The following is a 26,842-nucleotide window of genomic DNA, read 5'->3' as shown; positions in this document are numbered from 1 at the left end:
AATCTAATATAAAAATGCCATAAACAGGAGAAAGAACAGAGAAGGAGACAAGTAAATCAGTATGGGGAGTCAAGACACTCTTCCAAATGGAGATGACATTAAATTTGTATTTTCAAAGATGGACAGCAGTTTCCAGGCATAGAAGGGCATTCCAAGAAAAGAGGAAATCATGAACAAAAGCGCAGCTTCATTGAAGAGTGTGTTGTAACTGGGTCTGAGTCATGAGTCCAAGGACAGGGTGTGAATGAAAGAGGCAGACCAGGGAGTGGCTAAGGATGTGTCCAAAGAGACAGGGGCAGGAGATTTTGCTGCTAAGGGCTGGCAATCAGAATCACCCTGCATCCTAACCAGGTCTAGGCTCTGGCAGCCCTCGGACTTTTAAATTAGGAAAGTTAGAACTTGATTCTTGCACTTGATTCTGTCAATGCATTAGGATCTAGGAGAGATGGTAAGTGATATTGGAAAGCAGTCCAAAGTTCAGAAGCAACTAGCTATTTCCTTCCAAGGGTGCCATGATTTCCTCTCCTGAAACTAAGTGAACAGGGATGGGTAAAAATTAACTGAAGGCAGGACATGGGCCTCTCATGCAAAAGCAGAAGTAGGGGATTCCTAAGCAAGATGGCCAAATAGGAACAGCTCCGGTCTGCGGTTCCCAGCAAGATCAACACAGAAGGTGGGTGATTTCTGCATTTCCAACTGAGGTATCTGGTTCATCTCATTGGGACTAGTTGGACAGTAGATGCAGCCCACAGAAGGCAAGCAGAAACAGGGTGGGGCGTTGCCTCACCCAGGAAGTACAAGGGGTTGGGGAACTCCCTCCCCTAGCCAAGGGAATTCTTGAGGGATTGTACCATGAGGGACTGTGCTATCTGGTCTGGATACTATGCTTTTCCCACAGTCCTCACCACCCACAGACAGGATATTCCCTCAGGTGCCTATACCACCAGGACCCTGGGTTTCAAGCACAAAACTGGGCAGCTGTTTGGGCAGACACCGAGGTAGCTGCAGGAGTTTTCTTCACACCCCAGTAGCACCTGGAACCCCAGCAAGACAGGACTGTTCACTCCCCTGAAAAGGGGACTGAAGGCAGGGAGCCAAGTGGTCTTGCTCAGTGGATCCCACCCCCATGGAGCCCAGCAAGCTAAGACCTACTGGTTTGACATTTCGCTGCCAGCACAGCAGTCTGAAGTTGACCTGGAATGCTTGACCTTGGTTGGGGGAGGGATGTCCACCATTATGGAGGCTTGAGTAGGTGGTTTTCCCCTCACAGTGTAAACAAAGCCACCAGGAAGTTTGGACTGGGCAGAGCCCACCACAGCACTGCAAAGCTGCTGTAGCCAGACTGCCTCTCTAGATTTCCCCTCTCTAGGCAGGACATGTCTGAAAGAAAGGCAGCAGCCCCAGTCAGGAGCTTATAGAAAAAACTCCCAGCTCCCTGGGACAGAGCACCTGAGGGAAGGGATGGCTGTGGGTGCAGCTTCAGCAGACTTAAACGTTCCTGCCTGCCGGCTCTGAAGAGAGCAGCGGGTCTCCCAGCACAGTGCTCAAACTCTGCTAAGGGACAGACTACCTCCTTAAGTGGGTCCCTGACCCCTGTTTCTCCTTAAAGGGAGATACATCCCAGCAGGAGTTCACAGACACCTCATACAGGAGAGCTCTGCCTGTCACCTGGCAGATGCCCCTCTGGGACAAAGCTTCCAGAGGAAGGAGGAGGAAGAAATCTTTGCTGTTCTGCAACCTTCACTGGTGATACCCAAGCAAACAGGGTCTGGAATGGACCTCCAGCAAGCTCCAGCAGACCTGCAGAAAAGGGCCTTGATTGTTAAAAGGAAAACTAACAAACAGAAAGCAATAGCATCAACATCAACACAAAGGAAGACCATGAAACAACTCCATCTGAAGGTCACCAGCATCAAAGACCAAAGGTAGAGAAATCCATGAAGATGAGGGTAAACCAGCGCAAAAAAGGCTGAAATTCCAAAAGCCAGAATGCTTCTGCTCCAAAGGCTCACAACTCCTCGCCCACAAGGGAACAAAACTGGACAAAGAATGAGTTTGACAAATTGACAGAAGTAGCCTTCAGAAGGTGGGTAATAACAAACCCCTCCAAGCAAAAGGAACATGTTCTAACCTAATGCAAAGAAGCTAAGAACCTTGATAAAAGGTTATAGGAACTGCTAACTAGAATAACCAGTTTAGAGAAGAACATAAATGATGATGGAACTGAAAACCACAGCACGAGAACTTCATCAAGCATACACAAGTATCAATAGCCAAATCAATCAAGCAGAAGAAAGGATATCAGAGATTGAAGATCAACTTAATGAAATAGTGTGAGAAGACAAGATTAGAGAAAAAGGAATCAAAATGAATGAACAAAGGTCCCAAGAAATACGGGGCTATGTGAAAAGATCAAACCTGCACTTAACTGGTGTACCTGAAAATGACAGGGAGAATGGAACCGAGTTGGAAAACACTCTTCAGGATATTATCCAGGAGAACTTCCTCAATCTAGCAAGACAGGCCAACATTCAAATTCAGGAAATACAGAAAACACCACAAAGATACTCCTTGAAAAAAGCAACCCCAAGACACATAATCATCAGATTCACCAAAGTTGAAACGAAGGAAAAAGTGTTAAGGGCAGGCAGAGACAAAGGGAAACCCATCAGACTAACAGTGAATATGACAGCAGAAACCTTACAAATCATAAGAGAGTGGGGGCCAATATTCAACATTCTTAAAGCAAAGAATTTTCAACCCAGAATTTCATATCCAGCCAAACTAAGTTTCATAAGTGAAGGAGAAATAAAATATTTTACAGATAAGCAAATACTGAGGGATTTTGTCACCACCAGGCCTGCCTTACAAGAGCTCCTGAAGGAAGCACTAAGTATGGAAAGGAAAAACTGGTACCAGTCACTGCAGAAGCATACCAAAATGTAAAGACCATCAACACCATGAAGAAACTGTATCAACTAATGGGTAAAATAACCAGCTAGCATCATAATGACAGAATCAAATTCACACATAACAATATTAACCTTAAATGTAAATGGTCTAAATGCCCCAATAAAAGACACAGACTGGCAAATTGGATAAAGAGACGAGATGCATCAGTGTGCTGTATTCAGGAGACCAGCCTCACATGCAAAGACACAGATAGGCTCAAAATAAAAGGATGGAGGAATATTTACCAAGCAAATGGGAAGCAAAAAAAGCAGGGGTTGCAATCCTAGTCTTTGATAAAACAGACTTTAAACCCACAAAGATCAAAAAACACGTAGAAGGGAATTACATAATGATAAAGGGATCAATGGAGCAAGAAGAGCTAACTATCCTAAATCTATATGCACCCAATACTGGAGCACCCAGATTCATAAAGCAAGTTCTTAGAGACCTATGAAGAGACTTAAACTCCCACAGAATAATAGTGGGAGACTTTAATATTAGAAAGATCAACGAGACAGAAAATTAACAAGGATATTCAGGACTTGAACTCAGCTCTGGACCAAGCAGACCTAATAGATGTCTACAGAATTCTCCACTCCAAATCAACAGAATATACATTCTTCTCAGCACCACATCACACTTATTCTAAAACTGACCAGATAATTGGAGGTAAAATACTCCTCAGCAAATGCAAAAGAATGGATATCATAACAGTCTCTCAGAACACAGTGCAATCAAGCTCAGGATTAAGAAACTCACTCAAAACCACATAACTACATGGAAACTGAAAAACCTGCTCCTGAATGACTACTGGGTGTAGAATGAAATTAAAGCAAAAATAAATACGTTCATTGAAACCAATGAGAACAAATAGACAACATACCAAAATCTCTGAGACACAGCTAAAGCAGTGTTTAGAGGGAAATTTATAGCAATAAATGCCCACATGAGAAAACAGAAAAGATCTAAAACCAACACCCTAACATCACAATTAAAAGACTAGAGAAGCAAGAGCAAACAAGTTCAAAAGCTAGCAGAAGACAAGAAATAACTAAGATCAGAGCAGAACTGAAGGAGACAGAGACATGAAAAACCCTTCAAAAAAATCAGTAAATCCAGGAGCTGGATTTTTGAAAAGATTAACAAAATAAATATACCACTAGCCAGACAAATAAAGAAGAAAAGAGAAAAGAATCAAATAGACACAATGAAAAATGATAAAGGGGATACCACCACTGATCCCACAGAAATACAAACTACCATCAGAGAATAGTATGAACACCTTTACATAAACTAGAAAATCTAGAAGAAATGGATAAATTACTGGACACATACACCCTCCCAAGACTAAACCAGGAAGAAGCTGAATCTCTGAATAGACCAATAACAAGTTCTGAAATTGAGGCAGTAATTAATAGACTAACAATCAAAAAAAGCCCAGGACCAGATGGATTCACAGCTGAATGCTACCAGAGGTACAAAGAGGAGCTGGTACCATTTCTTCTAAAACTGTTCCAAAGAATAGAAAAAGAAGAATTCCTCCCTAATTCATTTTATGAGGCCAGCATCATCCTGACACCAAAACCTGGCAGAGACACAACAAAAAAAGAAAAGTTCAGGGCAATATCCATGATGAACATCAATACAGATATTCTCAATAAGATAATGGCAAACCAAATCCAGTAGCACATTAAAAAGCTTATCCGCCACTATCAGGTAAGCTTCATCCCTGGGATGCAAGGCTGTTTCAATATACCTAAATCAGTAAACATAATCTATCACAAAAACAGAAACAATGACAAAAACCACATTTTTATCTCAATAGATGCAGAAAAAGCCTTCAATAAAATTCAGCACCCCTTCATGATGAAACCACTCAATAAACTAGGTGTTGATGGAATGTATCTCAAAATAATAAGAGCTATTTATGACAAACCCACATCCAGTATCATATTGAATGGGCAAAGCTGGAAGCATTCCCTTGGAAAACCAGCACAAGACAAGGATGCCCTCTCTCACCATTCCTATTCAACATGGCATTGGAAGTTCTGGCCAGGGCAATCAGGCAAGAGAAAGAAATAAAGGGTATTCAAATAGGAAGAGAGAAAGTCAAATTATCTCTGTTTGCAGATGACATGATTGTATATTTAGAAAACTCCATCATCTCAGCCCAAAAACTCCTTAAGCCAATAAGCAAATTCTCAGGATACAAAATCAGTGTGCAAAAATCACAAGCATTCCTATACATCAATAATAGACAAGCAGAGAGCCAAATCATGAGTGAACTTCCATTCACAATTGCTACAAAGAAAATAAAATACCTAGGAATACAACCTACAAGGGTTGTAAAGGGCCTCCCCAAGGAGAACTACAAACCACTGTTCAAGGGAGTAATAGAGGACACAAACAAATGGAAAAATATTCCATGCTCATGAATAGGAAGAATCAATATCCTGAAAATTGCCATACTACCCAAAGTAATTTATAGAGTCAATGCTACCCCATCAAGCTATCATTGACTTCACAGAATTAGTAAAAACTACTTTAAATTTCATATGGAACCAAAAAAGAGCCTGTATAGCCAAGACAATCCTAAGCAAAAAGAACAAAGCTGGAGGCATCATGCTACCTAACTTCAAACTCTACTACACGGCTACAATAACCAAAACAGCATGGTACTGGTACCAAAACAGATATATAGACCAATGGAACAGAACAGAGCCCTCAGAAATAACAACACACATCTACAACCATCTGATCTTTGACAAATCTGACAAAAATAAGCAATAGGGAAAGGATTCCCTATTTAATAAATGGTATTGGGAAAACTGGCTACCCATATGCAGAAAACTGAAACTGGACCCCTTTCTTAGATCTTATACAAAAATTAACTCAAGATGGATTAAAGATTTAAACGTAAGACCTAAAACCATAAAAACCCTAGAAGAAAACCTAGGCAGTACCATTCAGGACATAGACATGGGCAAAGACTTCATGACTAAAACACCAAAAGCAATGGCAACAAGAGCTAAAATTGACAAATGGGATCTAATTAAACTAAAGAGCTTCTGCACAGCAAAAGAAACTATCATCAGAGTGAACAGGCAACCTACAGAATGGGAGAAAATTTTTGTAATTTATCTATCTGCCAAAGGGCTAATATCCAGAATCTATAAGGAACTTAAACAAATTTACAAGAAAAAAACAAACAACCTCATCAAAAAGCAGGCAAAGGATATGAACAGACACTTTTCAAAAGAAGACATTTATGCGGTCAACAAACATATGTAAAAAAGCTCATCATCACTGGTCATTAGAGAAATGCAAATCAAAATCACAATGAGATACCATCTCACACCAGTTGGAATGGCGATCATTAAAAAGTCAGGAAACAACAGATGCTGGAGAGGATGTGGAGAAATAGGAACACTTTTACACTGTTGGTGGGAGTATAAATTAGTTTAACCATTGTGGAAGACAGTGTGTCAATTCCTCAAGGATCTAGACCCAGAAATACCATTTGACCCAGCAATCCCATTACTAGATATATACCCAAAGGATTATAAATCATTCTAGTATAAGGACACATGCACACAAGTTTATTGTGTCACTATTCACAATGGCAAAGACTTGGAACCAACCCAAATGCCCCTCAATGATAGACTGGATAAAGAAAATGTGGTACATATACAACACGGAATACTATGCAGCCCTAAAAAAAGAATGAGTTCATGTCCTTTGCTGGGACATGGATGAAGCTGGAAACCATCATTCTCAGCAAACTAACACAGGGGCAGAAAACCAAACACCACATGTTCTCACTCATAAGTGGGAGTTGAACAATGAGAACATATGGGCACAGGGAGGGGAACATCACACACCGGAGCCTGTCAGGGGTTGAGGAGGGATAACATTAGGAGAAATACCTAATGTAGATGACGGGTTGATGGGTGCAGCAAACTAGCATGGCACATGTATACCTATGTAAGAAACCTGCATGTTCTGCACATGTATCCCAGAACTTAAAAATACAAAATTAGCTGGGCGTGGTGGCGCATGCCTGTAATCCCAGATGCTTGGAAGACTGAGGCAGGAGAATCGCTTGAACCCAGGAAGCGGAGATTGCGGTGAGCCGAGATCATGCCATTGCACTTCAGCCAGGGCAACAAGAGCGAAACTGCATCTCAAAAAAAAATAAAAATAAAAACAGAAGTAGGATTACAGAAAACACAGAAGCCCAAAAGATTGGAACGTTAACTGACAAACACAACAATAAATTACCTGATTTTGCAGGCTTCTTTTGAAGTAAAGCTTTAGGAATATCTCAAAACCAAGTGACAGGGTGGTACTCAGATCCTTAACCAGCCTTTGCCAAGAGGAGGAGTCTTTCCAGCGACAACCATAGAGAGTAATCTTTGGTCATGTTATCGTCTAATATCAAAAATTGGGGCAGGCCAGGCGAGGTGGCTCATGCCTGTAATCCTAGCACTGTGGGAGGCTGAGGCAGACAGATTACTTGGGCTTAGGTGTTCAAGACCAACCTGGGCAACATGGTAAAACTCTGTCTCTACAAAAAAATACAGAAGAAAAATTAGTTGGGCCTGGTGGCACATGCCTGTAGTCCCAGCTACTTGTGGAACTGAGGTGGGAGAATCACTTGAGACCAGGAGGTCAAGGCTGCAGTGAACAGAGATCACACCACTGCACCACAGCCTGAGTGTCAAAGTAAGACCCTGTCTCAAAAAACAAAACAAAACAAAACAAAAAAACAGAAAGTGTAATGGAAGTGTTTTAATATGACTACAGCATCCTCTCACTGAGATCTGCTACCTTTTATTTTATTTTATTTGTTTAGAGACAGGTCTCACTATGTCACCTAGGCTGGAGTGCAGTGACTCCATCATAGCTCACTGTAACCTTGACCTGGGCTCAAGTGATCCTCCCACCTTGGCCTCCCACAGTGCTGGAATTAGAGGCGTGAGCCACCATGCCTCCATTTGTAATTTAAGCTGAAAAAGGAGAGCAGGGACACAAGTCTGTATCAGCTAACTCCTCAGCAACAGCTGACCCAAGGCCGGAAAACCCATTGCATAGCCAACAACCAACCAGATACTGTCTTTCTGAAGACACAGAGACACAGTAGTTGGATGGTTATGACTAATAAGGCTGTAAGGTTGTTCAGACTGAGAATTGGTAGCCTGCTGGGCACAAGGGAAAGAAAGAAAAGAGAAAGGGAAAAGAGAGAGAAGTGCCATACAGCCCCTGAGTGACAGAGAAACTCTAAGTTCTGACAGTTTTCCAGGTTCAAAACCCAAAGCTGTAAAGTTGACCCTTGAACAACACAGGTTTGAACAGGTCCACTTACCTATAGCTTTTCTTCTGCCTCTGCCACTCCTGAGACAGCAAGACCAATTCCTCCTCTTCCTTCTCCTCCTTGGCCTATTCAACAAGAAAATGGCAAGGATGAAGATCTTTATGACTTTCTCTTCCTTACGATTTTCTTAATAACTTTTTCTCTAGCTTGCTTTATTGTAAGAATGCAGTATATAATGCATATAACAAACAAAATATGTGTTTGTCGACAGCTTATGTTGTTGGTAAGGCTACTATTATTAGTATCCTGTTAGTAGTTAAGTTCTAGGGGAGTCAAAAGTTATGTGTAGGCCAGGCACAGTGGGTCATGTCTGTAATCCCAGCACTTTGGGAGACTGAGACAGGTGGATCACCTGTGGTCAGAAGTTCAAGACCAGCTTGGCCAACATGGTGAAACCCTGTCTCTAAAAACAATACAAAAATTAGCTGGGCTTGATGGCACATGCCTGTAATTCCAGCTACTAGGAGGCTGAGGCAGGAGAATTCCTTGAACCCAGGAAGCAGAGGTTGCAGTGGCTGAGATCATTCCACTGCACTCCAGCCTGGGCAATAGAGTGAGACTCTGTCTAAAAAAAAAAAAAGAAAGTCATGTGAGATGTAGATGTTTGACTGTGTAGGGCATTGGTTCCTCTAACCCTTGCATTGCTCAGAGGTCAGCTGTATCTTCTGTACAAACTTGGGTTCTATGCTTTCCTTTTCTCTTCCTTATAAAACTAGTCAAAATGAGTTTCTCTTCCCTGTAACTAAATTTCCTTGACTAGAATATTGATTACTGCCAATTCCCACCTTTACTTTAACTGTAGGTTGTAAATTTTAGAATCTGGTTGTTATATTTTTTATTGGGAAATACAATTGATTTTTGTATGATCCTAAAATTGCTGAACTCTACAATGGTTTATTTTTAGATTCTGTGGACATTTTAGGTAGTTAATAACCATAAATCTCATGCTTCAAAACCCAGGTACCTTGTGTTAGGATAGGATGGGATAGGATAGGCTAGGCTAGGCTAGGCTAGGCTAGGCTAGGCTAGGCTAGGCTAGGCTAGGTTAGGCTAGGCTAGGCTAGGCTAGGCTCTGGTAACAAATAAAATTCCAAATCTCACTGCCTAATGCAATAAAAGTGGGAAACCCAAAGGTGGATTTGGCTGCCTTTCTCCACCTTGTATCAGTGTCAGATCATGATAGGGGAAGAGCATGCTGTGGAGTTCTGCAAGAAGCTTTTAAGGTCTAGGCCTGAAAATAGCTGACATTCCTTCTTCCCTCATCCTATTGATAAGAATGTCTCATAACCTCTCTATTTAGGGTTAGGGAAACTAGCGACTGTGAAAAAAATAAAATAAGTGAATATTTGGTAAATTATAATTATCTCTGCCGCATAACTCTTTTTATTTCCTTATCTCACATTGCCTAGGATTACCAGTACAATAATAAATAGAATGCATCTGTCTTGTTGTATTAACAAGAAGACTGCTAAAGTTTTATCATTAAGTATGATTTTGCTATATGAGTGTTGAATTTTGTCTATTGAGATGATTAAATGTAAATCAACTTCTCTAAGGGCTAAATCCTATATGGTCATTGCTCTGCACTGAATGCAGTTGCCTACTCGCTTTCCAAATCCATACAATGAAATCCTAACTCTCAATGTGATGTTATTAAGGAAGTGGTAAGGGGACAAACAAGTGAACAGACAGATATAATAGAGTATAAGATCTATCAAGTAATAAAGGTGGACCTGTGATTAAATTCAAACCCATTTTTCTCTCTTGAGTAGCCATGCTTATGACAAAGAAATTGTGAATGCCTTGTGGGTTTTTTGTTTGTTTGTTTGTTTGTTTTGAGACGGAGTCTCGCTCTGTCGCCCAGGCTGGAGTGCAGTGCCGCGATCTCGGCTCACTGCAAGCTCAGCTTCCCAGGTTCACACCATTCTCCTGCCTCAGCCTCCTGAGTAGCTGGGATTACAGACGCCCGCCACCACGCCCGGCTAATTTTTTGTAGAGACAGGGTTTCACTGTAGCCAGGATGGTGTCTATCTCCTGACCTCGTGATCTGCCCGCCTTGGCCTGCCAAAGTGCTGGGATTACAGGTGTGAGCCGCTGCACCTGGTCAGAAATGTTGAATGCCTTGTTTTAAACAAATAATTTTAATTTAAATTAAAAAGAGTGTGTAGACATGAGTTGGGAATTTGTAATTCATTTGCAATTCTGGTATTGATGGATTGTTTTATCTTGTACAGGTCATTTGGGCCCTGTGGACTTTAGACTCAATAACAAAATCAAGCGGTTGGAGTAGAGTACCAGTGACAATTTTTAGACTGTTTAACCCTAAGTGTCTTTCTAATAGGCCTTATTTATATGAGAATATTTTATAGTTAATATTCTCAAGTATTTTGTCTGTGTTTATCAATAGTTACAAGCATAGCAGTCCTTTCTTTACTGAATAAAAGTTCAAACAAATCTGATTCATCTTTATTTGGAGCTGCCAATTAAAGTGGGATATAGTATACTTAAGCAGTACTCAACATGTAGGCCATTAATCTCCTAGGGTCCCAGACACTCTCTCAGGGACTCTACCAGGGAAAAACTATGTTCATACTAACAGCAAGACCTTACATGTCTTTTTTACCTTCATCCCCTTCATGAGGGTGCAATGGAGTTTTCCAGAAGCTCCATGATGTGTGAGGATGTTGTCACTCTGCTGGCTAGTCGTATACATGTCTCAGTATTCTTTTCCTTTAAAATCTTCTCTACTTTGGTTTTCAATATGGTGACTATTGATAGATATAAATATCAGAAACAAAAGCTCTTTGGGATCTTCAGTTGTTTTTAAGAAACAGGGGTCTTGAAATCAAAACACTGGAACCATTAATACATTTGACAAGTACATTTTAGCTCCATATAGCACAGAAGTAAAAATCATAACCCTGTCTCTTGTCAGTAGAATGACTCTGGATAAAACATATAACTTATCTAAGCCTCAATTTCCTTGTGTATAATAATACAAATCTCCTAGCTTCATGTGAAGATGAAATGGAATACACCAAGTCTGACATAGTAGGAGCAAAAACTTTGCTCACAAATAATCTACCTTAGGAAGGATAGACAAGAAAATGGTAAACTGGTCGGATGCAGTGGCTCACGCCTGTAATCCCAACAATTTGGGAGGCTGAGGCAGGGGGATTGCTTCAGCTCAGGAATTCAAGACCAACCTGGGCAACATAGTGAGGCCTTGTCTCTACCAAAAAAATAAAAATAAATAAATATATATATATATATATAAATTTTGTATATATATATATATACACACACAAAAATTAGCTGGGCACAGTGGCACACACCTGTGGTGGCTCAGGATGCTGAGGTGGGAGGATTGTTTGAGTATTGGAGACAGAGGTTGCAGTGAGCCAAGATCATGCCACAATACTCCAGCCTGGCCAACAGAGTGAGACTCTGTCTCAAAAAAATTTAAAAATGAAAAGAAAATGGTAAATGAATAGCTTTCGTTACCACAAGGGAGGAGAACTAAATACCTGGGGCATGGGGAGGAGATGGGGAACTTTTCATTGCTGCTGCACCCTTCACTTAGAAGATCCAGTTTATCAAAAGTAATAATTTAGTTAAAACCTTAACAAATGCTTTTTAAAGAATTCCCCTGCTCCTCATAGATATAGCCTGGTAGTTTACATATCACTTCATTTTTTATGAAGTATTGTTGTTGCAAATTTATCTATGCAAAGAGCTAAGCATGCAATGGTTGTTGCTGTGGGTATAAAATACTGCTTTGCTAAGGATGCTGTAGCTAACTCACAGTTAATTGGCTGAGGCCTGAGCACACCCATATCAGTTTCCTACATACAGATTTTTGGTTAACTTGGTTTCCACACGCAAAGTGAGAAGAAAGTTCTAATTTTAAATATATATATATATATTATATCTTTCTCTCCTGAGTCATAAATCTCTACCTCATTATTGAAAAAATTGCCATCAATATAAAAATACACTCCTAGTATCTCCTGGTTTTTAAAAATGTGACTCCATGGGCCCCTCCAACTACCATCTCCTGTTCCTGTTCCCCTTTACAGCCAAACTTCTCAAAAGAATACGTTAACATTCCCTGTTTCTACCTCTACACATCTGTTCTCCCTTCCACCCGCTCCAACCAGGTTTCTGTCCTTATCACTCCATTAAAAGGCTCATATCAAGACCACTTGCCACCAAATCAAGAGCTCTTCCTGTGCACAGCTTCCTGAACATTTCAGCATCATTTCACACTGCTTACCACACGTCCTTTAAAAAAATACCCTCTTCTCTCAGTTTCAAGGAGATCACACTGTATTGGTTTTCTTCCCTTTATTGTTCTGGTCTCAGCTTCTATTACTGATTTCCTCTCTGCTGCTGTCCCAGTCAGCCTCATCCTGCATCTGCCACTGAGTTTGGTCCTGAGCCCTCTCTTCTACTTGACCTACACTCTCTCCTTAGACTATTCCTAGACTCATTCAAATCTACTTCTTAGACTTCACTCTACATTCACTTCTTTGCCCCAGCCCTTCAGTTTAAATACTGTCCATATTCACTGGTAATACAAACACTTTTGAACACTCACTCTAGTCCAGCCACAATTAGAGGCATTTGGGGTTTAGAAAGAATGAAATAGATGCAGGTCTTTGACTCTGTGGAGTTTATATTCTAGTGAGGAGAGACAGACAATAAGCAATAATCATAAAAATATGTGGTATATGGTATGTTAGAAGGTGATGAGTGCTTTAGAAAATAAGAAAATAAATCAGGATAAAATGAATCAAAATTGGGAAGAGACAGGGAAGAGAGTGGGTCAGTGGCAGTTTTAAATAAGAGTGACTCATTGAGAAGATGAGCTGAAGTCACTTGTGCAAACCTATGCATAAAGTGGGTTGCAGGCAGAGAAAACAGCCAGTACTGAGGTCTCAAGGCACGAGTTTGTTTAGTATGTTTTAAAAATTTCAACAAGACTAGTGTGACTGCAGTGCAGTTTTCCCAGGGGAAAATGATAGGAGATGATGTCAGAAAGGAAGTAGAAGGGTGGGCAGAAAGAACAACAGGCTTTGATTATGAATAACTTGAGGAACTAGAACAGGGTTTTGAGCAGAGGAGTGACATGATCTGACTTATGCCCAAAATGCACTCTTCTGTGTGGACAGTGAGGATTTAAGGTTTAAAATAGGTTAACTGGCTGGACGCGGTGGCTCACACCTGTAATCCCAACACTTTGGGAGTCCAAGGCGGGTGGATCACAAGGTCAGGAGTTTGAGACCAGCCCGGCCAATATGATGAAACCCCATCTCTATCAAAAATACATAAATTAACCTGGCCTGTTGGTGCATGCCTGTAGTCCCAGCTACTCAGGATGCTGAGGCAGAAGAATAGCTTGAACCTGGGAGGTGGAGGTTGCAGTGAGCCAAGATTGTACCACTGCACTCCAGCCTCAGTGACAGAAAATAAAAAAGGCTAACTGAGGCTATTGCAGTGCTGAGAGTGGGAAAGAATGGCTTGCATCAGAGTGATAGTAGTAGACGTGGTGTGAACTGGTAGGATTCTGGATGTATCCTGAAGTTAAATAAATCCAGTCCTATTTCCTAATGTGTAGAGTAGATGTGAAAAAAAGAGAAAATGAATCCAAAGTTTCTGGCCTAAACAACTGGAAGAATGAAGTTGTCATCAACTTCGTGTGACTCCATGGGCCTCTCCAGCTTCCATCTCCTGTTCCTGTTCCCCTTAACAGCCAAACTTGTCAAAAGAATACGTTAATATTGAATATTAACATATTCAGAAGAATACAGGGGAAGCAGCTTTGCTGGGTACATCAGAATTTGCTTTCAATCAGGGAGACTGAACATTATGGGTTTTGAGATAGAAAGTTTGTTATTATTGTTTATTAGAGACAGGGTCTTCTTATGTTGCCCAGGCTACACTGAAGCTTCTGGGCTCAAGCAATTCTTCCACCTTAGCCTTCCAAATAGCTGGGACTGAAGTTTTGCATCACCACACCCAGCTAAAGATGAGTGATTTATCTAGGAATTAGACCTTATGCAGTTGTGGCAATAGCTGGGAAAGTGAAGATTTGGGGAGGAGAGTAAGAAGATGGGTAAGGGAGTTGCCACCCTACCCATTCAAGAAGCCAAGGATGACTAGCCACCTTAGTGTTGCTGCCACAGATGCCTATGGAGAGGTCTATGGAAAGCAACTCCTCTGTGTAGCTACCATCTCTGTGGGGCCAGCACCAAGTGTCAGGTGGTAGACCTGGGCCACTGTTGGTTAAAGAGTCAGCAGCTGGAAAGAAGAGTCAGATTGGAGCAGAGGAGAATGAGGGCAATCTGGAACCCACTTGCACCTCTGCATCTATTCATCTTCACATCTAACTTAAACCAAGTTCGAAGAGTAATGGCCACTGATTTACTTTCATTCTCCAAATTGTACATAAATTTATTTTTAATCTAGAACCAGATAGAGAAGATATATTATTTACTGCTATATATAACAAAGTACTACAAACTTAGTAGCTTAAAAACAATTTCTACTTATTATCTCACAGTTCCCCTTCGTCAAGAGTCCAGGCCTTTTGTTCAAGGTCTCATGAGGCTACAGTTAGGGTGTCTGTTGGGCTGTGTTCTCATCTGGAGGTCTGAATGGAGAAACATTTACTTCCAAGCACATTCAAGTTGTTAGCAGAGTTCATTTCCCTTGTGTGGGAATGAGAGGGAGGCCCTGTCTTCCTGTTGGCTGTTGGCCCTCATGTCCTAGAGACCACCCAGTTCCCCTTCACAGGGGTCCTTCACAGGTCCTCTCATAACATGGCAGCTTACTTCTTAAAGACCAGCTGGAGGATTTCACTTTCAGTCTGCTTAGATGGTGTCTGCCATATTTATGGCAGTGACATCCCAGAGCTTTGCCATTTTCTATTAGTTAGCAACAAGGCATAGACCTTGACTGCACTCAGTGGGAGGGAGAATCACCCAAGGGCATGATTCATTGCAGGGGTCGCCTTAGGGCATGTCTCCCACAGAAGGAATTCTGAGATACGGATTTTCACCTTAACCAATTTGACATAATACAGACTTCAAAAAAGGGAAAATCAAGAGATCATATGGAGACTTGTTAAGTTTGAGATGTATTAGACATCCAAATGAAGAGGTTAATAAGGCAATTGGATATAAGACTGGATTTTGGGAGACATGTCCAAGGACCCTCAAATGTGTATTCCTAATTCAGTCTCTTCCCAAAACTCTAGATTCATTGGTCTGTCTCATTGATATCTTGAACTTAACAAGGCCAAAGTTTTTCCTTTCCTCTCCAAATCTGTTAGTGCTCAGACTTCTACATCTCATTAAATGGTACCATCACCTACCCTTTCTCTCAAGAAAAAAAACCCAAGAGTCGTCCTTCATTCCTCTCTTTCCCTTGCCTTCTACATTCAATCCATCATAATTCTATTGGTTCTACTTTCAAAATACAAATCCATCACCTTAATTCTATGTCTACCATTACCACCATAGTCCAAGCTACTATTACCCCTTCCTGGCCTTCAGCAAAAGCCTTTGAATGTCTCCCCTCCCTCTCTTGACCCTTGAACTGGATCATGTTCCTCCCAAAATGCATACATTGGAGCCCTAACCCCCAGGGTGACTGTATTTGGAGATAGGGCCTTTAGGAAAGTAATTAAGCTTAAGTGAGGTCATAAAGGTGGGGCCTTCATCCTATAGGATCAATGTTCTTATAAGAAGAACAAACATCAGAGATATCTCTCTGCATGCACACAAACATAACACGGGAACACATCCAGAAGACAGCTGTCTATAATCTAGAAGAGAGGCCTCACCAGAAGCCAACCATGAAGGCACTTTGATCTTAGACTTCTAACCTCAAGAATTGCAAGAAAACGAACTTCTGTGTTTAAGGTAACTCAGTCCATGGTTCTTTGCTATAGCAGCCCAAGTAGACAAATGCAATGGCCTCCATATATTCTTCACACATCAGTTAGAATGATTTATTTAAAACCTAAATTGTGTCACACCGTTGCTTATGGGCCTTCGATAGTTTTCCACTGAAATGGGAATCAGACTTGAACTCTTTACCTTGGCCTCCAGGATTTATACCATCTAGCTCCTGTTCATCTCTTTGACCTTCTCTCGGGCCTTTCTCCTCTCCCCCACCCGGCTTGGTCACACTAGCTCCTTTCTGTCAACAAAAACACCAAGTCTTTTCCCATCTTAGAGTCTCTCTTCTGCTCTTGCTCTTGCCCAAAAATTTCTCCCCTGATTCTTCACACAGCTGATGTTTTCCTGCTCTCTTGCCTAAATGTAACTTCCTCGAGGACCTTTCTTACCCGCCCTTGTTAAATCAAGAATTTCATTCACTCTTCCCCACCACCTAATCCCAGACACTAATTAGTGCACCACTCTACCTATTCCCTTCATAATTTACCACAATTTCCAATCTCTCTCTCTCTCTTGATATCTCTCTCTCTTTCTGTTTATGTATTGCCCATTTGTCCTCCTTTATAATGTAAAACTCAGGAAGGTAATGACCTTGCCTCCTTTGCTTTCTATTGTATCCTCAGAGATTAGGAGCATGCCTAGTGTATAAGAAGTTCTCAATACATGTGTGTTTAATCAAGACTTAAATAAATACAAAGCTATGGCCCAAATGAAAAATTTTATATGAGTTTTAGTACAGTTTTGCTACTATTTCCATAGAATAGCTTATCAGAGTGAAATTACTGGGTCACAGTGTATGCACATTTTTAATTTTGATAGATCAGAAGTACTGCTTTTTAATATTTAGTGTGACTGATTTGCCACTTTAAAATTTAATTATCACAAATTTAATTTTTGTTCCTCTTCTCCTTTGAAAAATGAAGCATTTTAAAACCATTTTCTCCCCAATGTTTTTATGGTAACTGAGGCATCATTGTTCATTTTGCAATAACTCTAGTTTTTGCTTTATAGTTTAAATTGATACAGCCAATTTATCTATAAAGAAAATGCCTGTGAATTGAGTCTTCTTTTTGAATTGACCCCTCTGTTACAAAATGAATGATGTATTCTAAAGAGAGAGAGAGAGAAAAAAAACCCTTCTCCCTTTTCACATATCATTCTTCTTTTCTGAGTGTAGAGAGTCATTGGAGTAAAAGCATTAAAGTGATCCCAGTGTTAACACATGAATCCTCCAAGCTGAACATTTTAAGTTTGAAATTTACAATTGTTATAACAATTGGCCCCTGCCTAATCCATTAGGCGACAGCATTAGCCAGAACCCAGAGCTAGGAATGCTTTAACACTTATGAGTACATTTGAGTTGGCCTCATTGTTACCCAGTTGTCAATAGTATCTTTAACATTTCCAGCTGCCTCATCACTGTTTGACGTGTACAAGGGGCTGGGACAAGGGTATAGAGGGTTCCACTCAAACGTGTCCCCAGTATCAGGAGAAAACACACTTTAGGAACACATGGTTCTGATAGTGGGTCAGGACAGAAAACAGGAAAATTGGTTTTAATGCCGTTCATTTGTTATGCTCCCTGCCTCAATTGAAATCAAAAGAAAAATCCTTGTGTTTAAAGGATAATTACAAATTTTGAAATAGAGCTAACATTCCACAAAGAAAATTTTAAATCTTTTTTCTAAGAAAATGCTTTCCTATTACCTTGTGCAAATGGCAATCTATACTTATTGGCTGAATAATAATTAAGTGAGTTAATTAATTAATTTCTGGCAGATTTATTATTTCATTAGTCACTGACCATGATCTATACCACGATAGGGTGAAATTTAAAAGTTCTTCCATTATTCCTTCAAATTGCATTGTAGAGCTCTTCACACGTAATTAGTTCTTCAATGTTTTGCCTAACGTTATTTATTGTTTCCTAACAAATGCAGTTCAGAAACTTTAGGGTGACATTCACAGCCCTCTTCAGTCTTACCACAATCCCCTTTCCAGCCACAATCCCCACTATTCCCCTGCAACCGTTACACTTCTGCTATGTTGAACTGCTACCCAAGTATCTCCAGAACTTTCTTCTGTTCCTTCTTCTAATTCTTCATCTATTTTCATCTACTCAAACTCTACATCTTTCCTGGCCTGGATCAAATGCCACATCTCAATTAAGTCTTCCCCAAGTCCTCACCCCCTTTCTTCTGCATTACAAGTATCTCCTTAGTATTTCTCTGGCACTCATTATAGCACTGCCACACTGAATTGTGTGTATGTATATACATTATTGATTTGCTCTATTAGATTATAAGTTTCTCAGAGTCAAGAGTCTGTGTTACCCATCTTGTATCTTCCATTGCAATTTTATAGAGTCTTTTGCATAAAAGATGCTCAAAAATGTTTAAAGAAGTAAACCAGCTGCTGAGAAACAATGCTAAATGTTTGCACTGAGCATTTTGGCAGCTGTGTCATCCCACTTGGTGATGCCGCCTTACACATACACACCAAAACAATAGGCCTGAACACTAAACGATAGGCCATGGTCCTAAAGGGTATTTTGTTCTACCTTTCTTGTATTGTGAGTTGATCTTTGATTCCAGAGCAACTCTGCATGTATGTGAATGCTGTCAAAATAAATGCCTTTTTTGTCTCACAACCTTCGATATATTTAGGTGAAGATGGCACTGGCAAAGGAAGTGTGCAGGTGAAATTCATGAAAATATTCTGACAATGTTTATATTTTGCAGACTTGGAAGTCTCATGCCTAGTGAACCATGGATAAGTATTCAAGTTTGATATTTGCCTAATGCGTGGTAAACAAACAAACAAACAAACAACCAAAAAAAAAAAAAAAAAACAGTAATTTCTGTATCAAGACTGATTTGATGGCCAGAGGCTGTGGCTCATGCCTGGACTTTGGGAGTCCATGGACTTTGGGAGGCCCCAGGACTTTGGGAGGCCATGGTGGGTGGATCACTGAAATCCAAAGTTCAAGACCAATCTGGCTAAGATGGCGAAACCCCACCTCTGCTAAAACAAAAATTAGCTGGACATGGTGGCAGGCACCTGTCATCCCAGCTACTCGGGAGACTGAAGCATGAGAATCGCTTGAACCCAGGAGGCGGAGGTTGCAGTGAGCTGAAATTGTGCCATTGTATTCCTTGCATTCCAGCCTGGGCTACAAGAGTGAAATTTCATCTCAAAAAAAAAAAAAAAAAAAAAGAGAAAGAAACTGATTTGAATTTTGCAAAATAGTATTAGATATAAATATGTTAATCAACTTTGGGGGAACTTAAAGGTTAACTTTATAAATGGAGAGGAAAAATAGTCCTGCAGAATCCACGCCTCAAATTATCTGGCTTTCAGAAATCTAGAAAAATATTGTGTGTTGATTTGTCAGCATTACAACACATAAAAGCCATCCAATTGCCTGGATATACTCTATCCAAAGTCATGACTTTTAGATAACAGTTAATGGGAGCTTGAACTGCTTCTCACATTTTATTTGTAATCTAAATCAGAAACTCTAGGTCTCAGGTACAATCATTCCTTATCATTAAGACAGGTAAAATACAATTTATGATAAAGGATCTGGGCAGTTCACCTTAAGAATACAAAGGTTAATATACTTAAATCTAGATTCCTCTGAAGTTCTCTTTGTGCAAAAAGGCGAATTTTTGATGTGACTTATTCTCTGGTTCTTGGTATTCGTGATAACTAAGGAGACAAGGGAACCCCATGACTTGGTTGGGATGCAGAAGCCAAAACTCATCCATTTCAGGATAAGGAGCCCAGGATAAAGAGAATCATAAATGAAAGACAAAGGCAGAAGAAATCCCACTGGCTTAGAATGAAGTTGATGGTGACTGGGAAGATTAACCCTTTCCAAAATATAATATGCACACATAATACTCTGTTGATGAACACAACAGTGCCTATACATCATTGTTTTAGTTCATTAGTGGTAGCAGGGTAAAAAGATTCCTAAGGGCTACGGTAAGGGAGCTTAGTGAAAATGCACCACAAAGACCAGAGGGAAAGCTCTGGAAATTGCTGGATCATCAGATCAATAGACTCAAAGATGACTAAGTTGGGAAGCTTTATGCAGTTTAAACATTTGTGCAGGGAATATCCCCTCATAGTCTTTTATTGACAGCTACAGATCAATGGTAATTTTTGATCATTTTCAACCTACATAAACCTATTGACCCCATGGCTACCTTTGGGGCACTTCCAGTCGTCAAAAATAATCAGAGGAGATGGTGTAAAATTGTCAGACGGCTGAAGACTCCAAGCAGTTTCATATGTCCCCAGGAGCTGAGTTGAGAGGTTAAAATATAGTTCAAATTGCCAGCAGAACGTCAAATGACAGAGTGTTCCAGAGAGTCTTGTCTATATGTCTCATAAAATGAGGCACTGATTTGTATCTAAACTCTGACCTTCATGCATATAAAGTTAAAGAAGAAAAAAAGAGGCTGAATCCTATTGAAGACATTAGATTGCAAAGAATGGATTATTCCTAGTAAAATTGTTGCGTCATCTTCTTCATCTACTGCCTAACAAAAGTAGCTGATACGCTTGTAGAATTACGTACAATATGGACATGGACGTAGAATGAACAAAGACAAAACGGAAGCAAGTGCAAGGTGGCAGGCCAGACATCAGGGACAACAAAAAAATGTAGCTCAAATAAATCATTAGGAAGAGTGAAAGGAAGAAAAGAGCAAAATAATGGCAATGAAGGGTAAGAAGTAAGAGTATTGAATTAAGATAATCTCTATAGAGGAAAAGGAATGAGAGAAGATGGAAACGGTGAATAAGAGGAAAGAGAAAGGAAGGAACAGAAGAAAGGTGGAGCAAAGGAGTGAAAGGGAGGAAAATCGTCTTTAGTGATGACATTTCCTAGTCAGTGAGACAGAATGTTACATCTCCAAAGGAAGGAACTGAACCCAAAACATCTAAGATCCACAGTGCTCAAGCAAATATCCTGAATTTAAGAACAATAACAACCAACTGAGTACGTAAATGAGAGCCAACCCAATCCACAAAGTGAACTGCATCCAAATTTTGCAGCAGGATTCTAAATTGTGAACTTCAATGTTGGAAATTCATTCAGGAGAGAATAATATAAATTATTTCCTAAAATGTCAAAGAATAAATTGGCAAGGATTGTCTTGCCACTTTTATATTTTCTTCATTTTTTAATATAGCTTTTACTAAACATTGACAAAAACTATGTCTATTATTTAGATCTATTTAAGTAGTCTATATTTGTTATGTGTGTGTGTATATATATGTGTGTGTGTATATATATGTGTGTACTATATATATATATCTTCAGGAATAACGAATTAGCCAGATGCAATGGCTCACACCTGTAATCCCAGCATTTTTGGGCAGCCAAGGCAAAAGGCTGACTTGAGCTCGAGAGTTGGAGACCAACCTGGGCAACATAGTAATACCCAATCTCTATGAAAAGAAAAGAAAAGAAAATAGGGAGGGAGGGAGGGAGACAGAGAGAGAGAGAGAAAGAGAGAGAGAGAGAGAGAAAGAAAGAAAGAGAGAGAGAGAGAGAAAGAAAGAAAGAAAGAAAGAAAGAAAGAAAGAAAGAAAGAAAGAAAGAAAGAGAAAGAAAGAGAGAGAAAGAAAGAGAGAAAAAGGAAGGAAGGAAAGAAGGAAGGAAGGAAGGAAGGAAGGAAGGAGGAAGGAAGGAAGGAAGGAAGGAAGGAAGGAAGGAAGGAAGAAGGAAAGAAGGGAGGAAGGGAAGAAGGGAAGGAAGGGAAGGAAGGGAAGATTTATTTTAATTAGCCACATGGTAGTACATGCCTGTAGTCACAGCTACTCCAGAGGCAGAGGCAGGAGAATCATTTGAACACAGGAGTTCAAGGCTGCACTGAGCCATGATCATGCCACTACACTCCAGCCTAGGCAAAAGAGCCAAAATAATAACAATAATAATAATGATAAATAAAATAAAAAATAAATAATGTAATATGAGAACTTGTCCTTGGTGTAATTTCATGATACAGAAATTCTTTTTTACATCCCAACATGTGGTTATTTCTCTCTTTTTTTATAAGGTACATATAGACCAGGTTAGGCAAAATAACTGTCGTAATGACCCTTTGTAGGAGTATACCCCTAAACTTTTTCCGTGCCAGGCATGCATGAACTTCAACTTGCAACCTACAGGCCATATTTCTATATAGATGGTGGAGGTTTTGAAGCTAGGGCATTTTGCATACTTCTATTTTCAAGGATCTGAGCCATAAATGTTTATTAAAAGATTATGTAATGAAATCAGAAATCAGTTTTGTTATTTTTTTAATGGTTGCCTGGAGTGTGTTGGATGACTGAATGCCAGTTGTTAATCATTAAGTACTCATGTTACCAAAAGTGTTTGATAGTATTGCCATCTAGGGGCTGAATGGAATTCTCAGCTCTAAAATAAACTATAATTGAGCAGGTGCAGCTATTGACAATATACATATGTTTTTGCTTTATAGCCCACATGCTTTTCATGTTTCTTATGACAAAAGCTTATGAAAAAATGTCCCCCAGCAGCCCACCTTTTTTATATATAATCTGTTAGAGGTGATTACTATTTGCTTTGGAGCGTATGCTTTTTTGGCATCTATTACTGAATATTCTGAACAAAGAATTATTCTTTTTTGCATTATTAATCTTGTCTATGTTTGCCTTATTTCCACAGAAAAGGAATCATTTATCAGAAAAGAATGTTTGTAATCGGGACTTGTAGCATCTTCAGATTTAATATTCATTATGGTCACTCTAGTTCTGTGCTATATTTATCTAAAAGGCCAATCCAATGTTGTGGAGAAATAACTTTTTAAATATTTATGATCTAACTTTTAATATTTTAAAAAAGAAATTAGTATTTCTGTAAAATTTGTTTCAGAGTCTGGTTGCTCAGCAAATGTTTAAATATTAAAAGATTTCAAGAGGTTAGCTGTAATATCATAATGGGACTTACTGAAATAGGAAAATTGACTTTACAAGTTTTTGATATGTGAGGGAAATTGTATTTTCTTTGCCTATGTTTAACACATAACAAGAAATAACACAGGTAAAATGTATAGCCAATAACGTCAGAAAACAGCACCAAAACCTATTTCTACATTGTTTTGTTTTTGTCTAACCACTTTGTTTGGAAAACAATTCTGTTTTATTTTGTTGTCTTGTTTTAGATTTTATCCAAAATGATATTTGGATTTCCCCAAATTAAGGATGATTTCCTTACACATAATTTTTTCTGATGTTCTTGAGTACTACTTTCAGAAATAACTTTCACTACTCCACCTTATATTCCTCCTCCTCCTTGTTCAAAGACCAAATTATCTAAGCCTAGCTAACAATTACTTTGGTAGGTTTCATAGTTTTACTTATGGTGCTTTTAACAAATGAAAATATTTTTATATCTATAATAATAATAGACTTCTCTAAGGGTGTTTGTACACGTATAGTTGAACTGGCTTGTTATTGTTTTCTTGTGTTTATTTGTTTTATTGAATTCATAAGATATACATACATGCCAAGAGAATGAGAGAGGGAGACTGGGAAGATGGAGAGTCTTGTGTACAAACAGATAGTGTTGGGGATTTGGAAATTAGGGGTATTCAGATTAGCTCTCCAAACCCTTAATATTAACCTGGCAGGCAATAATCCCAGTCTCTGACATGCAACTTGGTACCACTGATTTCCATTTTGAGCTGGATGCAGCACTGATCTGAAGCATCATGGTTTTTTCTTTTTTTTTTTTTTAATGTTTATATATCACACGCTTTGGGTTGCAAGCACTGAAAAATCAAGGATCCTATCTGATCCTCTTTCTGAGTGTCTGAAATCATACAACATTGGGTAATATATTCAAGGTGTCAACAAGAACAAGAAAAAAATACATCATTTTCTTAATGATAATTCAAAACTCTGCCATAGTGTTTGTGCTGCTGTTGCCTATGTGCTTTGGCCATGAGGTTCAGAGAATGACTTTACAGCAGTATTGTCAGTTTCAAGAAACAAAAAACAACTTACCTTGTTAACTTTCTTACAGGGAACAAGCCATCAAGCCCACCTGTTCGGGTTAGAACCATTCACAACATATCTCGTTGGTGTTGTGGCTGCAAACCATGCAGGAGAAATTTTAAGCCCCTGGACTCTGATTCAAACCTTAGAATCTTCCCCAAGTGGACTGAGAAACTTTATAGTAGAACAGAAAGAGAATGGCCGGGCATTGCTACTACAGTGGTCAGAGCCTATGAGAACCAATGGTGTGATTAAGGTAATGTCTACCCTGTGTAAGAAATTATGTTTGGTGTTCTCCAGATAAATAGATGAGCCCTGACATGCCATCAGGTCACTGTGGGAAAACTCCCTTCGCAGCCTGTTTAATTCCTCTTGATAGCTCCTCCAGGCACTTAATCATAGATCAGAGAAAACTAGCTCAGATGTATGATGCTTCCTATGAACCCAACACTGGGCTAAATGCTCTCCATGGATTATCTCATTTAATCCTCACATCAACCCACTAGGTGGGTACCACTAAACCTCATGAGGCATATGTAGGCTAAATAACGGCCCAAGCCTACACTGTGAGTAATTGAGTTAGGATTTGAAGCCAGGAACTCACATCGGAACTGAACTCTAAATGACTATGTTCTTACCGCCTCCTGAATTATCCTATCCAGTTATTCGCTTAAGACTTGCCTAATTTATGCTTCAAACAGAGCTCACCAAGCAAGCCATAGGTGTCTGCTAACTTTCCAACTTCTGTATGTAGCCATGAGAAACAGTGTTATAAATGTCATATACATATCTCAAGCTCCGCCAGCCCGTGAGTGCAGGGGAGACTGTATTTTTATGAGGAGCCTGCATTTTGATGATTTGAACCTTCAGCCACACAAAAGCTGTCCCTCATCTACCTCTCTGATGTTCCTTCCCAAGGATGGTGGCAGACATACCTGTTAGTTCATGCTACTGCCTTTACCTCTAGTCTCTCCTGGCCCTGGTCCATCTCTTAGGCCCTCATAAACTACCTTCTGCAGGCTGGGATGGCAGAGCCCCCCAGCCTGCAGTTGCTATAGATACACTATCCTTTTGTTTGCCACTCCTTCTCCAAGAGGCAAAGACTCCCACATTAATTGCACATCACAGGGTTAAGACTAAGCTGTTACTTTGAATAAAGCCTCCCTGAAAACCATAAGAGAGGGATGACAGCAGGAAATTACGTGCAGCAATAACTAAGAACTGTAACTAGAGCTCACAGGCCCAGGTCCATCCTGTGGGCCTCTCTGTGGGCTGCCTCTCTGCCTGGCTTCAAGGCCTGCTGCAAGTAGCAGTAACAAGCTGGCTTCCCACCAGCCTGCCTACATGTGGACGGAAGCCAGACTTCTACCCCCTGGGGCAAGAGGCTTGAGCCTTAGGATTCATGACCTTAAAATCCAAATCACAGCCCCAAGGCACCCATCAGAAAAGAAAGCTCCTTCCCTCAAAGCACTTCTCCTTGTGGGTATTTGGAGCCATGACAGCATCTGCTTCTTCCTGGCATGATTGACAATAAGAATATTGACTCCTTGGACCTTTATTTACTTTTCACCAAATATTAAGCAAATATTTGGTGAAATACTTCTAGTAAGTGCCATATACTTATTCAAGAGTGAACCAGACAGTCAAGTTCCCTGATGTTACAGACCGTGTGTGAATGCACGTGCATGTGTGTGTGTTTGTGTGTGAATAAATGTGGCAGAGTATATGAATGGTGGGGGTACAGAAAAGCAAACAATAAGCTAGTAAATAAATAAGCAAGGGAATTACAGAGAGCAATGAATGCTATAAAGAAAATTAAATAGAATAATGTAATTAGGCCTGCTCAGGCTATTTTAGAATGGAATATCATTTGAATCAAATTGACATTTGAGCTGAGTCCTGAATGACAAGACAGAGTTAGTCATGTGAAGATATGGGGGCAAAATGTTCCAGACTAAATGAACAGCAAATGCAAGGCCTGAAGCCAGGAATGAACTTGGTGTATTCAAGGAAAGAGAAGAAAGCTAGTGTGTATGAAGTATTTGGGGGAAAGAAAGATGGCACTAGAAAAGGTTGGAGGGACTGGTAGGAGATAGATTGTACCCAACCTTGTAGACTGTGGTAAAGAGTTTAGAATTTGTTCCAAGTGCAATGAACAATTACTGAATGCTTTAAGCAAAGGAATAGCATGATCAAATTTGTTTTTAAAAATCACTCTGGCTACCCTGTGGAAAATGGACTATATAAGGACCAATGGAGTTTGAAAACTATTGAAGATTTCAAGGTAGAATTGAAGGTGGCTCAAATTAGAGTAGCAGTTGTGAAGTCATGCACTATAGGTGAATTGAAGATAAATACAGAAGATAGGATGACAAAATGTGTTAATGAGCTGAATGAGAGTCGTGAAGGAAAGGGAGTGCTTTAGGATGACTTTTGGGTTTAGGCTTTGGGCTATTGATGAGGAAGCGGAGACTGGAAGACGAACAAGTTTGAAGGGGCAAGCAGATAGTGT

At 39.9% G+C, this 26,842-nt stretch overlaps 1 protein-coding gene across 1 annotated transcript in view; it reads left to right on the top strand.

Annotated features, from left to right (window-relative positions):
* The window catches only part of USH2A (usherin), a 798,346-nt gene that overhangs the window by 720,667 nt on the left and 50,837 nt on the right, over positions 1–26,842 (top strand). Inside the window, exon 61 of the mRNA XM_023203737.1 lies at positions 24,359–24,586. Within this exon, the coding sequence (XP_023059505.1) occupies positions 24,359–24,586 (228 nt within the window). The remainder of the gene's footprint in view (positions 1–24,358; positions 24,587–26,842) is intronic.

The sequence above is a fragment of the Piliocolobus tephrosceles genome, chromosome 1 (assembly GCF_002776525.5).
Source record: "Piliocolobus tephrosceles isolate RC106 chromosome 1, ASM277652v3, whole genome shotgun sequence".
Taxonomy (NCBI): Eukaryota; Metazoa; Chordata; class Mammalia; order Primates; family Cercopithecidae; genus Piliocolobus; species Piliocolobus tephrosceles.
Note: the sequence above shows the minus strand (reverse complement) of the source record. Positions and strands in the feature narration are given on the sequence as shown.